This window comes from Homalodisca vitripennis, chromosome 8 (genome assembly GCF_021130785.1).
Source record: "Homalodisca vitripennis isolate AUS2020 chromosome 8, UT_GWSS_2.1, whole genome shotgun sequence".
NCBI classification, from domain to species: domain Eukaryota; kingdom Metazoa; phylum Arthropoda; class Insecta; order Hemiptera; family Cicadellidae; genus Homalodisca; species Homalodisca vitripennis.
The window spans coordinates 57453415-57468646 of NC_060214.1; the positions used below are offsets into that span (position 1 = coordinate 57453415).

At 34.8% G+C, this 15232-nt stretch overlaps 1 protein-coding gene across 2 annotated transcripts in view; it reads left to right on the forward strand.

The window, feature by feature from the left end:
- Nucleotides 1-15232, forward strand: part of LOC124367622 (proteoglycan 4-like) — a 397427-nt gene that overhangs the window by 86164 nt on the left and 296031 nt on the right. For both annotated transcript variants that reach the window (XM_046824589.1, XM_046824590.1), the window contains exons 6-7: nucleotides 2932-3025; nucleotides 14960-15124. In XM_046824589.1, coding sequence (XP_046680545.1) covers nucleotides 2932-3025; nucleotides 14960-15124 — 259 coding nt within the window. The remainder of the gene's footprint in view (nucleotides 1-2931; nucleotides 3026-14959; nucleotides 15125-15232) is intronic.

Sequence of the window (15232 nt, forward strand, 5' to 3'; positions counted from 1 at the left end):
ACTGAAGACGAGGTGCCTATGTATGTACCTAAGGACTTTACCATTGGATCCAGCTACTGCAGAAAACCACTGAAGACTCATGGAGGCTCATCAATTCTTGTGAGGGGATGGCATCCAATATGAAACTGTGGATGTAAGTGATTTTTGTGTAGACTTTTTTATGTGAAGCTTCTGCCGTTAGACTCATAGAATTTAGTTTTATTGTTTTATGTATATATAGAACTCCTGATTCTGATTTTTATAATTTTATAGATTGCCTTGAAAATATTTTATTTTATTTAATGGCCAAGCCCCACAGATACTTTAGCCTAGTAGGAGACCTCAATGTAAATATTTTACATTTAGGTTACATAAGACCAATGTAAACAACTTTTTAAATGTACTTAGATCTGTAAACTTGTATTGCACTAATGAAAAAACCAACTAGGGGTATGGCTTGCCTGGACAACATTTATTGTAATCTTGATAAAAACATCTTTTAGCAGTACATTGTTAGAACAGAATGTAATTTCTGATCATGCTGGTGTGTGGGTTAGTTTTTTTAGTCTCAAAAAAAAGATACCAGTAAGTTTAATGTTGTAGGCCTACATGAAGTACATCAGAAGCGAAATCTTAATCAAAGTAACCTTTGGGAACTAAAAACTTGCCTTAGTAATGTTGACTGGTTTAATTTAGGTCTATGTAATAATATAGGTATTGATGTTATGTTTTCATTGTTTTGTTGATGTATTAAGTTAATATTTTAATATTTGTTGTCCTTTTATCACTGTACTTGGCAAAACCTAAAGGTAAACTTAAAAACCTGGTATACTCCTCAACTTAAGGATATGAGAGCTTATCTTTTTTAGTATTAATATGACAGATGGAAACTAAGCTTAGATGCTAGAGACAAGGATTATTTTTAATAACTTCAAAAACATTACAATCTAGAAATTAATAAGGTGAAAAAAGATTGCTAATGACAATATGATTACAAATGCCAAAGAATAAATGTAAAACAGCATGGAGAGTTGTAAAAAATGAATCTGGTAATCTGAATGGGGGCCTAGTAATAATATTGTACCTGTAACACCTGATGTCTTCAATAAGTTTTTTTGTCAACCCTAGTTGTAATAGTGTAAATTCAATTGTTATGACGATGCCAGCAACATATCATTTTTTGATCTCTTAGAGAACTATCCTCGCCCTGTTAATGTTATTGAACATGATTTCAAATGGAATATAATTGACTGTGATACTGTAATTTCTGTTCTTTCCAAAATGAGCTCTTCACGTAGTGAAGACTTATATGGAATGTCCAACTTTGTTTTAAAAAATATTATAGATGTAATAATTGTACCTCTTACTTATATAATTAATTGTATGTTAGTTGAGGGTCAGTTTTCCTAGCTGTTTAAAATTTTCTAAGGTTACCCCTATATTTAAGAAAGGAGACAAGAATTTACCAGAGAACTACCGTCCTATTACAATAGTCCCCGATAATTAGTAAAAATAATAGAATCCTGTTTAATAAGGCAACTTTTTCAGTATTTTACATCAAACAATTTGATCTATCCTTATCAATTTGGCTTTAGACCAAATCACTCCACTGTAATGGGTGTTGAAGCAATTATTGAGGTTGTATTAAATTGTTTTTGAAAATAAGCTGGTGGCTGGAACTACACTGATCGATTTAAGCAAGGCTTTTGACACACTGTTAATCACTCTATATTTTATGTAAAAAAGCTTGAATTTTATGAATAAGGAATTTGGAATTACAATTAATTGAAAGTTAACTAAAAGACAGAGAACAAAAGGTTTATGTTAAAACCGTTCCTCAGAATTCTTAAGTGTAGTTTCAGGGGTACCGCAAGTCTCTGTTTTTGGGACCCTTTTTATTTTTAGTATTTATTAATGATTTTAGTATAAATGTACCATGTTTTTCAATGTTATATGCAGATGATACAACCTTGTTATGTTATAATACCGATCCTATTAATGTTAAAACCCAGCTTACAGATTCTCTAGAACAAGCCAAAATCTGGTTCTTTGTAAATAACCTAATGATTAATGAAACTAAGACTGAACATATACTATTCTCACTAAAACATAATATAGACATTTTTGTATGATCCTTATTTTTATCCTGTCAAGCTGTTGGGTAAATTTATCTTGACACTAAACTGAGCTGGGATGCACATGTTAACTATCTTTGCAAAAAAACTATCTAGAGTAACTTGTCTCTTAAGAAAGTTAAGATCATGTGTCAGCTTGGAAACTTTGTTAATGGTCTACTTTGGTCTGTTTCATTCGCAACTCAACTATGGTGTAAGACTCTGGGGTAACTCAAGTGCAGCCAAAAAAAGCTTTTTGTTTTGGCAAAAAAATGCAATAAGAGCTATCACTGGTTTATCAGCTTCTGACTCTTGTAGAGCAACTTTTTCCTGATCTCAACATCATGACATTGAGTTGCATGTATATATACAGTAATCTGTTGCATGTTAAAGAACATTTTGGTATGTTTAATAACCACAGTTTTTATCATAATTATGAGACCAGACAATGCCTTAATTTAGTGACCCCAAATGTTTAGGTTGGCCAAGACTCAGAAAAGTTTTTAAATTTCAACATTACATATTGTTTAACAAGTTACCATTAGCAGTAAGGCAATTACCTTGTAATAAATACAAAAGTGTGATATGTAGTTGGTTAAGAAGAAAATGCTTTTATACCACTGAAGAATATTTTAACTGTGATTTTAATGATCTAAGAATTTGAATGTTGTTGTAATTTTTTAATATACAATTTATGGTTGTAACATTATGACTTAGCTGTATTAACTTGACGAAGCTTATTGTAATTTGTGTTACTTAATAGCCAATAAAGAATCTGAATCTGAAAAGTATGGGTTTCAAAGAGTTATGCGTTAAAATGGCATGTTTTTGTTGACAGGATGAGAGAGATCGGATAGAAAAGCTGGGTGGCACAATTCTCTACTGGGGAGCTTGGCGTGTCAACGGGCAACTGGCAGTCTCGAGAGCTATAGGTAAGCATTGCGCCAACTAGGGACAACTTAGAGAACAGGTAGCAAGAGAAACAGTGAATCTCTCTCACTGCACTAAAATTCTGTCTGACTTGGTTGTACGGTCACCTTAATAGGCAGTTGTAGTAAAATACCTTGTGCTTTTTTCCCATAAGAGCAATGTTAAACCTAGTGCAGTTTTATGGCCTTATTATTGATCATATTGCTATGGGAGATGTCTTGTTAAAGATATAATTAATATGCATCCGTATGATTTTTAGGTTTTTTTGTAAATTATATACTTTTTGAATATTTAAACTGTGAAGTACATCACATTTTTTAGATTTTTTTTTCTGAATAACCCATAAAAACATTAAAAAAAACTAAAAACTGTTTGGATGCGTATACAACTACGCATCCAACAACAATCAACTACGTGCATACTGCACTTGACAATATGTATTTGCTACAATGTATTGTAAAAATAAAGATTTTTGAACTGTGAATTGTGAACTAAAAATAAGGGCTTAAAACAGCATGAGGTATAACATTGTTCTTATTGAGAAAACAATATAATTTTACTATAGCTGGCTCTTAATCCTGGGAATGTTATATCATTACGTACATTATAATCAGTCAGTAGCGTAACAAAAGGGGGGATTAGGGGGATAGAACCTCTCCAAGAGCCCTAAAAATGAATGGAAATATTTGTTGTAAATATATAAGTCCAACTTTTCTGAAATGCAGCAGGTAAATGTTTTACCTTGAATTAGGCCTATCTAATTAATACATATGTATTCATATTCTACCCAGTGTGATGTGCTCTTCAATTAGTTTCATTCCCCAAGAGCCATCATAGATACACCAATGTCTGTGGTATTTCATGTTTTCTCCAAAGCTTACTCCATAATGGATATAGTTGTTTATGCATTTTCTTTTTCTCTATCCTTTCTAAATAATAATTAATTTTTTCCAAGTGCCACAAGGCTTTAAACTTCACACTACATCAATTACTGGCTGTATAAGATTTTTACTTTTTTTAAACCTAACCTCAGTTGTCGCTCAATTTGGCTACTTTGAGTTTCAAATTTTAGCAGTGCTGTAATCTTCCACCTAGCAGGTGAAACGTCCTTAACTGGTAATTTTTTTATGTTTTGTGAAGAATTGGAAAGCGGTGAAGAAAAATATCTTTTGTCAATGGAAAAGCTTCAATAAAAAATGCTCAACTAGAATCACAAGGTATCAAGGATAAAATGCAAAATATTGAAACTCAAATAGAATTTCAACATAAACTGAATAGAAACCTCACATTTTTTATATTTAGAAATTCGGTTTGTAAGGAAAATTTAAGAAAATGAAAGATTTATTGAAGATAGAGGCAAAGTTAACCAACTCACACAAATCTCTACTAAAAAACAAAGTGGAGATATAACCAGCAGCTACAATCCATACAAAAAACATCTGAATCCTCTTTGAGAATGGAGTAGAAAGAAAAAGAAACAATGTAAAGCAAAAGTATTCTAGAACAAAAAGCAGTGCAGAATATCCATATAACCACTAATCTATCATTATCATTCTGCACCATTACACTCAAGAAGTTTCAAACAAAAGAAACAGAGTTCAACACAGTTGAACAAGTTAAACCAAGTAGGCCCTTCCCACCATGGCTATTTTATGTGAAGTTAACGGAATATACTAATTCTCACAGAACGTGGTCTCAAAAAAATCAATTAAAGAATACAGTTGTAATTATGGGTTATTGTCTCACAGCACATTTCTGTTGGAACACTTGAAGAAGTTCTAGTCAAAATTATATATAAAAAGGCAGTCTTACACATTCTGGGGATCTATAGGCCACCTGACAATTACATTAATGCTGTATTAGATATTCTATCGGACATAATCACCAGCAAATATTAGAAAACCATCCAATAGTAAAATCACCTTCTTGTGGGGCGTAAATTCTGACATTCTAACATCCTGACAGAAAGAGTATTCTGGAAGATGAGACTTTGGCTTCTCATAATATCAAGACTGCAACTTCCAGTAACTAGAATAGAATCACCTCTCTTAACCAAATCCTCCATAGACTGTATATGCACTAATGTAAATATTGAGAAACTCATTCCAGAAGTTATCCTTGCTGGCCTCTTAGATCATACTGCCCAGAGTTGTAGTGTCAGCTTCTCAGAAATTCTGAGTAATCCATCCAGAATTGGCCACTATCTCAGAAGGAAAAATCTACAAGAGCTCAAATACTCTACTTGGTGAAGAAAATTAGTTAAACATCATACAAATTGAAGATGTTGATGTAGCTTACATAAGACTGAGCTTTATAGTAAAACTCGCCTTTGATGTAGCCCACAGAGGAATATTAGAAATCATTGACACTGAGACTAACAGATTAAAAGAGATGACAGTATCTGTAAACAATAAAGAAACTTCAATAAGATGCAAGAATAACTATGATCTACAGGGCAGCACAAAAAAGAACACATGGATTTGAGTAGTGTAGTATCAGTGGAGGGAAGCTTTCAATGACTACTGAGTGATGCTATTTTGTAGGTTAGAGTGTCCAGTTTTAGTAGTGTTGGTGCAGTGGACCATGCAACATTGATTTTGATCATTAAAGAATTTTTTGTGTGAAAATGCTTGATAATTTTGCAAATGACAATGCTGTTTAATGATATGCGATAAAACTCATTCCATTGAATGGATCTGTATACAGGTAGAATTGTCGCTATTGAGCAGCTAACAACCCATAAGAAATGCATCAAAAACCTCTGCAGTCTTAAAGTTACGATGTAGTGAGGAGTATCGAAAATTGGTATCATTGGACTTAATTTTGAAGACGTTGGAGCAACTGTCACAGTCAATTCTCTATGTTATATGAAAATGCTGCACATTTTTTCAGACACAACCTGCTACTCTGGAGATCAGTATGGCATAAATATTGTTTTAACAGAATGGAGCTACAACCCACACGAGTAATGCATCTATGGAAGTTATAGAGTTATTAGAGATAACTTCCTGATCATGCGATTTCACGTTTGATCGATCTCCATTGGCCTGCACACTCACCTGGTCTCTTGCCGTACGACTTCTTTTGGGGTCACTTGAATTTTAAAGGTTATTGTCATACACCTCATTTACTCGAAGATTTGGAGGCTGCAATACATGAGGAAATTGCTGGTGTATCACAGGACATTTTTGACAAAAGCTATAGAAAACTTTGAGGAGTCTTTTAATGAAAACTAACGAAGAAGGACAACATCTATCTGATGTTATTTACAAAAATAATTAAATCCTTTGGAATTCTTAATGCCCAATTCTCAAATTGGGTTGTTTGCTAATAGTTTTGGTGTTAATTAAGTATGTGTGTGATTGAAACGAACTTACTTATAGCATGTTTAAATACATGCTTTCTTTTTACGGCACCCTGTATGTTTTAAACTCCTGAGAAAAATAGCAGTTTCACACAATATCACCCATGTTGACAGTAAATCCAAAACTATGTGGTATGTTATGAACACAACTTGGTGAAGAAAAGAAACTTTAGTTTAAAAAATAAAGCTTGAAGTTGATGGAAAAATAAATGATAGCTCAACAAAAGATTAAAATTGCTCTACCACCATACACTCAATAGCACAGTAACTAACATACCTCAGAGAAACTGATGAAAATGAAGTCAAAACCATCATTAGTAATCTGAAACCAAAAAACTCCTCAATATTGGATGAGGTGTCATTGAAAATCCTACAATATTTGCTCTGAAGAACTTGCATTAGCCCTTGTGGTCATATACTTATAAGTCTTTCAAAGATTCGGCTTCGAAATGAGCAAAAAAGTATCCAAAACACAAAAATATAAGCTTTTAAGCTAGCAATTACAGACCTATCTCTCTCATATCCACATTTTCTAAAATTTGTGAAAGGATGGTTCTCAGAAGAATACTGGATTACTGTGCATAATATAATGTATTGGCAAATTAATTGTCAACCCTGGTATTTAGTCTAACTTCAATCCTGTTATCACATCTTACATATCTTTCAATATGGCATACCAATACTGTCACAACAATGACAGACATGTACTACGGGTTGTGATATATGACGAAGTAAAGTTTTTAGGTATTACACTTGACAAGAAACTTTCCTGGACACCTCACATGGATAAGCTGTGTAAGAAGCTGAGCTCCAGTCTCTATGCAATTCAAATCATCAAAGCTTCAACTGAGGAAACAACAATAATTGCATACCACACAGAGTGAATGCTACGTGAGGTATGGGGTGAAACCTCTGATGCTAACATTCAGCAAGTCCTTATACAACAACAAAAAGTTGAAATGAATCATTGATTCTCCCTTCCATTCCATAGAAGAATTCACTTAAGGAGCTTTTGACAAATGACTTTGTATCTTGACATGTACTTGTAACTATGATGGTAACACTGTTCTCAATGAATATGTGTACAAAGAACATTGTTTATTACCTTCACAACGTTTCTTTGAGAGTTATATGCAATTTTACTGCCTTTAGACCTTTGGACTCCAAAATCGAGTTATTCTTTGGACTAAGAGGATTCCTCTTGGTATATACCAAGCTTCCAGGCTCTAGGATTGAGAAACCAAACCACTCCTACCACATACTCTATGATGAGTGTTTGAAAGCCTTGCATACACTACAGAACTAGTCTAGAGGTGATCCTTTCTGACCTTTTGGCTCATCCTGAAAATTTTCAATATGTGGACATTTTTAACGTAGGTCATTGTAAGTGTAAGTTGTTCATTTCTGAACAGCTTACAACAAAAGTGCCTGACCTAGAAATGGGGTGATTGTTAATGTTTGATAAAAAACCAAGTTACTCAGTTTTACTTACGATAAAATTATGTATTTATTATATATCAAAATTACCATGTCTTACTAAACTACTATTGAGTTGTTATTAATAAATAAAAATCATAAAAACTTTTTTGAGTAAATTTGGTTCAATATTGGTATATATCTTACTAACAGCAGTTTTTCAGTGGCATTTAAGTAAAATTTTCACCTATACAATACACTCCCAAGAGGTGTAATGTGAGAAATGCTAAAAATGGTTTAATAGCTACCTAACAGGAAGAAACCAGAGAGTTGAGATTCAAAACATGCACAAAAGGTTTCTCACAAACAATAAGATCACAGCCTACATCTGTTAAGAGAGGTAGTCCTCAAGGCGTGGTGCTACGACCAGACCTGTTCATTCTCATGAAATATGATATACCGCAATACTTAGGCACACACTGTGCTTCCATGATGTATGCCAAGGACAGAACACTTTTGGTGTCCAATCATCACTTTACAATATGGCTATCAACTTCTACACTATGGCTTATATAGCTTATCAGCACTATATAGCTTATCAATATTGTCTTGAAGCAGATTTAGCAGTCAACACTGAAAAAAAAAAAACAAACAAACAGGTTTTAGAAGGAGCCAAAGGAGAAATTCTTGCAATGTTTTGATAGAGCAAAATATGATAGCAATTCATGGAAACATCACATTGATACACTCTCCAAAAAGCCAAATTCATGCTTATAGGTTTAAATAGAGTGACATGCCAGTGACGATGCAACTATAAAAGTCTTATATTGTATGTTGTTCATGTATGTTGTTGCTTATGTTCTTCAGTCTCCATATTACATAAAGTACTGAGCTGAGATGATGACACAGAGAATCAATGTGGGGTGTCCATGTAAGACCATCATCAACTGTTACACCAAGGTATTTAACTGTTTCAACCTCCTCCAGACCAGGTATTCTTACTGTGGTGTCTCTTTGTCGTCATAAAATCAGTTGCTTGGTTTTCTTTTCATTCACAACCAGATCGCTGCTGTGACAATACTGAATTGCCATGTGTGAGATCCCCTCATGACCAGGAACTCAACACACAGTCACTTTGTTGATCCTGTCAAGGAAAGAAACAATTTGATAGCAATCCCAGACAAGTTTGTTTGGAATTGAAGACACAACAGTATAACGCCTTCAGTGCTGCCTGGATATCTGTAAATAATAATCGTCTAACTCCTATGCTGCAAACAAAGATTCTCAAACACATTCTTTAAAGGCTGTGACTTCTGCCTGATAAAAACTGCTCACCTAGATGCTGTTACCATCCAATAGATGTAATCCAACGGGAACTGAGTGAGGAACTCGTTTGTCTTGCAGTATTGTCTCTCTATCCATTTTTGATGGTTCTACTCATCTCTTTACTCCGACTTTTGGGGATTCAGTATCCAAGTAAACTTTGCAACCTTGTGTCGTCACGACCAGAAGAGGGCACCTTTCCAGAGGACTAATTATCTCCCGTGGATCTACCACTAGATTTTCCTGATTTAAATCTAACCAGCTTTGATGAGGAAATAGTAAACTAATAATTTAGATATGGTTCTGAAAGTTCCTTAACTAAAAAACTTGAGCCTGACGATCTACATACACTTCTACATGGCCTATTCCACATGATAGCCGCACAACTCCAACACAACCTCCGCTCTCCACTTGCTATCCTAGGCAGCAATAATCCTACCAGAACCAATCCAGGAGAATATCAGATAGTAGGAGACTCCCATTGTTAAAGATATGACCTAAAGGTCGGTGCAGCTGGCTATCGTGTTCTCAGCTACTGATGATTACGCGCCAAATTTAAATCTATAGTGGCATTTGTCACAGCTTACCAAATAATTTCATCTGCATACTCATTCCTTTATCTGTTGCTTAGTTTTCAAAGCTCTTCCTTGCCGTTAAATACAAACTTTTACTCTTGCTCCTTCATATCAATGGGCATTGAGGACTCAGTAAACTAGACGTACAGTTCTAGATGTACAGGAAAAAGAACTCTGCTGAGGTCGACCAGAAGAAAAAGCTGAAACACGAGCTAGAAAGAAGGACTACGACCTAAAGCTAAAAAGCCTAAGGAATGAGAAAACATCTTACTTCATAAGCAGAGCTGACAATAAGTCAAAAGCACTCTGGCAAGTCATAAACAAAGAGAGAAGATCAAAACATGAAACTGATCACCAATGTTTGGCAGCTTGTGACAAACAATGGAACTATGGAAGATCCTACAAAAATAGCAAATCACTTCAATAACTTCTTTGTTAATATTGCTGAAAAAAACCCTTCAAGACAACGGCATTAACCCAGACACATGCGACTAGGAAATACTCCTCTCAACTGCAAATGCTAAGTTTCACTTTGAACATGCTACACAAGAAGAGATAGAAAAGGCAATAGATACGTTGAAACCAAAAACATCATCAGGCTTTGATGAAATATCAGCTAAACTTGTCAAATTCTGTAAAAAAGAACTGAGTAAGCCATTGGAAAATATAATTAACAAATCACTAAGCCAAGGAATTTTACCATCACTGCTCAAGCTTTCTAAAGTCTACCCAAAACATAAAAAAGGCCCAACAACAGACACAAGTAGTTTCAGACTAATTTCTCTAAAAGTTTTTGAACAAATTGTCCTCAACAGACTCCTATCCCACCTAGAGCAACATTACCTTCTTACTTCCCACCAGCACAGCTTCTGAAAAGGAAAGTCAACCACAACGGCACTGATCCAACTTACAGAACACGTAATTGACCAACTCAAAGACGGATGCCTAGTCACCAGCTTCTTTCTTGACTTTAGTAGGGCATTTGACTGCCTTAGTCACAGCCGCCTACTTAAGAAACTACACGGTCTGGGTATTGGCGGAATGGAGGCGTAATGGTTCCACAGCTACCTCAATGACAGACAACAAATCGTTGAGCTAAGCTATACTAATAATAACGTACTGAACATAATACTCTCAGAGACAGCCAAAATAGCAAGGGGCGTTCCTCAGGGATCGGTACTTGGTCCTGTACTCTTCCTCCTGCTGACAAATGATCTACCATTCCTACTAGTTGACCATTGCCAGACTATCATGTATGCTGATGACACAGTCATCACATTGGCAAATAAGTCAGCAGAGGCACTGCTCCTTCAAGCGAACACAACCATAAACAAAGCCAAGGAATATTGTGGAAACAATCAATTGGTCCTTAACAAAACCAAAACAGTCCAATTAAATTTTAGAACAAAAAAACAGAATATAAATATCCCTATTGACAGAATTGACACACTAACTGAGACTAAATACCTTGGCATAACAATGGACTCAAAACTCCCCTGGAAGCAGCACACCAACTAGCTCTGCAAGAAGCTCTGCTCTGGCACTTATGTTATAAGAAGAATACTACAAGCAAGCAACCATGAGACAGCAAAAACCGCATACTACGCATTGTTTGAATCGCACCTCAGGTATGGTATTGCAGTATGGGGAGGATCATCTAACAATAACCTTCAAAGAGTCCTCATTCACCAGAAAAGAGCAGTGAGATGTCTTGCAAACCTCGGATTCCAAGGCAGCTGTAGGGAAGCATTCAGAGAGCTGAAAATCCTTACAGTAATATCCCTCTATATCCGAGAAGTAGTCACACATGCCGTCCTCAGTCAGAAGACCAGACATCAAGGCCTGCATGAACACAACACAAGGAACGCTGCCGACTTTGCCCTCCCGATACACCACCTCACCCTGTTGCAAAAAAAAAAAACAACAAACAAACAAACAAACAAAGGGGCCCTCTTCTACAACCACCTACCAGACCACCTAAAGAAGGACCTATCAAGACCTTCAGGACAGCTCTCACAAAATGGCTGCTGAATCGCTCGTACTACAAAGAAAGGGAGTTCCTGGAGGATCAACCCATCTGGCAACATGGACTCTCAAATTACGTTTGCACTTGTTTTTGTATTCTGACGATGTACTATTCTCCAAGAATATGTAATAAAGAATATTGATTGATTGATTGATTGAGTTCAGAGACTATTTTGTAAGCTCAGGGCTGGTCTTCTATGAACAAATACTGTTTACTTCTAACATTACTAAGTAATCATTTTGTAGGTTTTCGTCTTTGTTGGTATTTTTTCTATGAATTTTTTTTAGAATCGTAATAGCTTAATGAGAGATTTGCCATTCAAACATAAACTGTAGCGTTCTGTTGACAAGTTCAATGAATGTGAAAAGCAATAGCAATGTTAATCAGCTGGTTTTTATTTGTCCAGCTACTTCTTGTTATGTCAACAGTTTTGGATTACATATAGAAATCCTTTTCTAGAAAAACATTTCTTTTTCATATCCTAAAACGTTGTCCAACACTACTTTAGTTCTCCACATCACATCGAAAATACGTCTGATAAAATCAAAACTATTTGTTCTAACTGGTAAGAACCTCTATGTAGCTAAACCTAAGAGATATTCTATGCTACTTTCAGTGGAACAGAGTGCTCAGAAGCCTTTGGCTCTGGTGGAGAGCCACCCACTATAACCATCGTCCTTCACGTTGATCTTGATTCAAGCATTGCAATATGTGCCACCCATACGGTTTACCTGATTTATTACTCTAAAAACTGATAGCCAATTTACATTGTATTAGTACAAAACCTAGTTTATTCCTGAAGTCAATAGACGAATTTCACTTAAGAAAGAAATCAGTTAAGATAGTTTTGGTTGGGGTTCAAATCAAATGTTATTAAAAGGGTTCAAAACATTAAACAACAAATTTTACCCACATCATTTTTTTTAACTATGACACAATTAATATGAAATGTTAGATATTCACATGAAACTTAAATCAGCGTAAGCCAACCATATGAAAACAATTTAACCAAAAATTGTGCCTCTTTTTTCGTCTTCATTTGGTCAGTGTTGGTCCGTTTATTTGATCCTGGCCTGATGCTTACAAACGGATGCATACCATTGGGCAAAAATTTTGATAAATGACTAATCTTTTTAATCGGAAAGTTTCACAATTAATATCTCATGTGAAGAGTCAGCATCACATCTAGCAGTTGCCTGAAGATTTGCACACAATTTCATGTTGAATAACAGGGATGTGGTAGACACGTGATTTTTATGTGTCATTCCAAACAACCATACATTTTCAGTGATGTTCACCAGAAGACATCCTATATCTATTTTAAAATATATAGTGTAAGTTTGAAGAGCAAAGTTTTGGGGCCCTGAAGGCAGAGAGTGAAACACTTTTTATAAGCACCACTGATAAAAACGCAAATTTTTAAACAACAGTACAGACATTTATCAATTTGTTCATTAAACTGAATTATATAACAAAATTTAACTAAAAAACCAGAAGAACAGCTTTAGATACTAAAAGGACAATTACAAATTAACCATAATTTTGCTGTTACCTTTGGTAGTTTTAATAAATCAGCTGTTTTAAATTAAAGAAAAATATTCTTAAAGATTAACATTGGTAATTTGGAAGTCTGTGGGGCAGTGCCTTATAGTTGGATGTACTTCAAATTCACAGCGCTTTCAATTTATACCAAATATGTTCATAATACAGCTGTGGGAAAAGATCAAGGAATTCTTCAATGATATAGATAACCGTATAATCTGAAAAAAGTAAAAAAATTTCATAAATATTTTTTTTCATTTAAAGAAAGTATAAAATAGCAGTGTTTACATGCCCCATTGCCTCCTGGTATTAGGCGGTGAGTTTAATTCAATAATCTGTCTACAAACGACAGTTAGGTACTGGATGGATTTCCCGGATCAGCATACAATGGCACAGAAGTGAGAAGTGGGCAAGTCAGTGAAGACATTACTGGGTAATAAATGACAGAACAATGGTGACAGACGAAATCTACTGTTACATGAGACTCTAATCTTTCTGTCAATTGGCTATTGTGCTTGCAGACCTGTGACTGTTGATATGATTGTACAATATCCACTCGCTGTAGCCGTCAGTTGGAGCTTTCATACAGATCCACGAAGCCATTCCTAATTTTTTATTTGTTTGCTAAACCCTTTAGATTGCAGGATTGTTTCATCCGTGTTTGCTAGAATCCCAGTCCCTGTCATTGCATAACTGCCTTTCTCAGCCATATTTTTTTAAAGTCGTTGTTGACTAAAAATTGTATTTATTTTTATTTATTAATATGAAATTATAATTGTTTTAAAAGTTATTTTGTGAAGACTACTCTATTAATTAGGTAAATTCAATTAAAACTTTTATCAAGTAAAAATATGTTTCATTACAAAAATGCAGTTTTTTAAATTTTGGACTTTTAGTGGTTGAAAGTAGACAAAAAAATGGTGTGGTCCAAAACCTTATTTTTTCTTTGTATGTTTAAATATGAATTTAGAGACCAGTTTTTTATGAGATATATGTACCAGTTAACCTTCAACTACCCTGTGCTTTTCAGTCCACAGTTTTTAAGATGTTTAAATTCATTAAATAACCGATTGTTTCATTTTAAGCCATGTTTTCTGAATGATCCAACATCATGAAAAATAGTGGTGGGATTTCCAGGAAATAAACAAAAAGTGACTAGGATCAATATTAACTTGAATACATAATTTTAACAAACATCTAAATATAACATGTTATTTTAATGATTTCCAAATTTTAATCATATAATATATAATCTTATTATATTTATTATATTAATCCTTGCTGCAGATCTCAAGATCCCTTAAATCTGTCTCCCATATTTCAGGAGATGAGGAGTAGAAAACAGTAATTGAGCACTGCACCCCCCTCATCCTTATTGTAGATCTGAAGATACTGAAAACTCTTCTGCTATGTTACAGTAGATGGATTGTACAAATCCTACTTGAGTGCTCTGCTTGTATTCCTACTTGAGATCTGAAGATCCTGAAAATGGTTTTTTCATGTTACAGGAGATGTAGGTTCTAACTGTATGTGAGCACTCTGTCCCTATCCATATTAGATATCTGATGATCTGTAAAATTTTGTAGGCTACTATGTTACAGTAGATGTAGAGTACAAACTGTAAATAAGCCCCATGCCCCATCCTTACTGGAATTTGGAAGATCCTGTAAATTCTTCTTGTATGTTACAGGAGATGTAGAGTACAAACCGTACGTAAGTGCTAAGCCCGATGTGGAGGAAATAACCTTGGATGGGACTGAAGACTTCCTGATCGTGGGCTGTGATGGTCTCTGGGACTTTGTGACGGAGCAGGAGGCAACAAATCTTGTCTACAATCATCTTCAGGAGAATGCAGGTCAGTGTTAGTATCCTAGTTTTCTTTTTTGGTACAATCAGATTTATCGTGTAGAGTTTTTACGTGTGATGTCTTATGAATACACTTAAAAATTAATAAATGTGTACT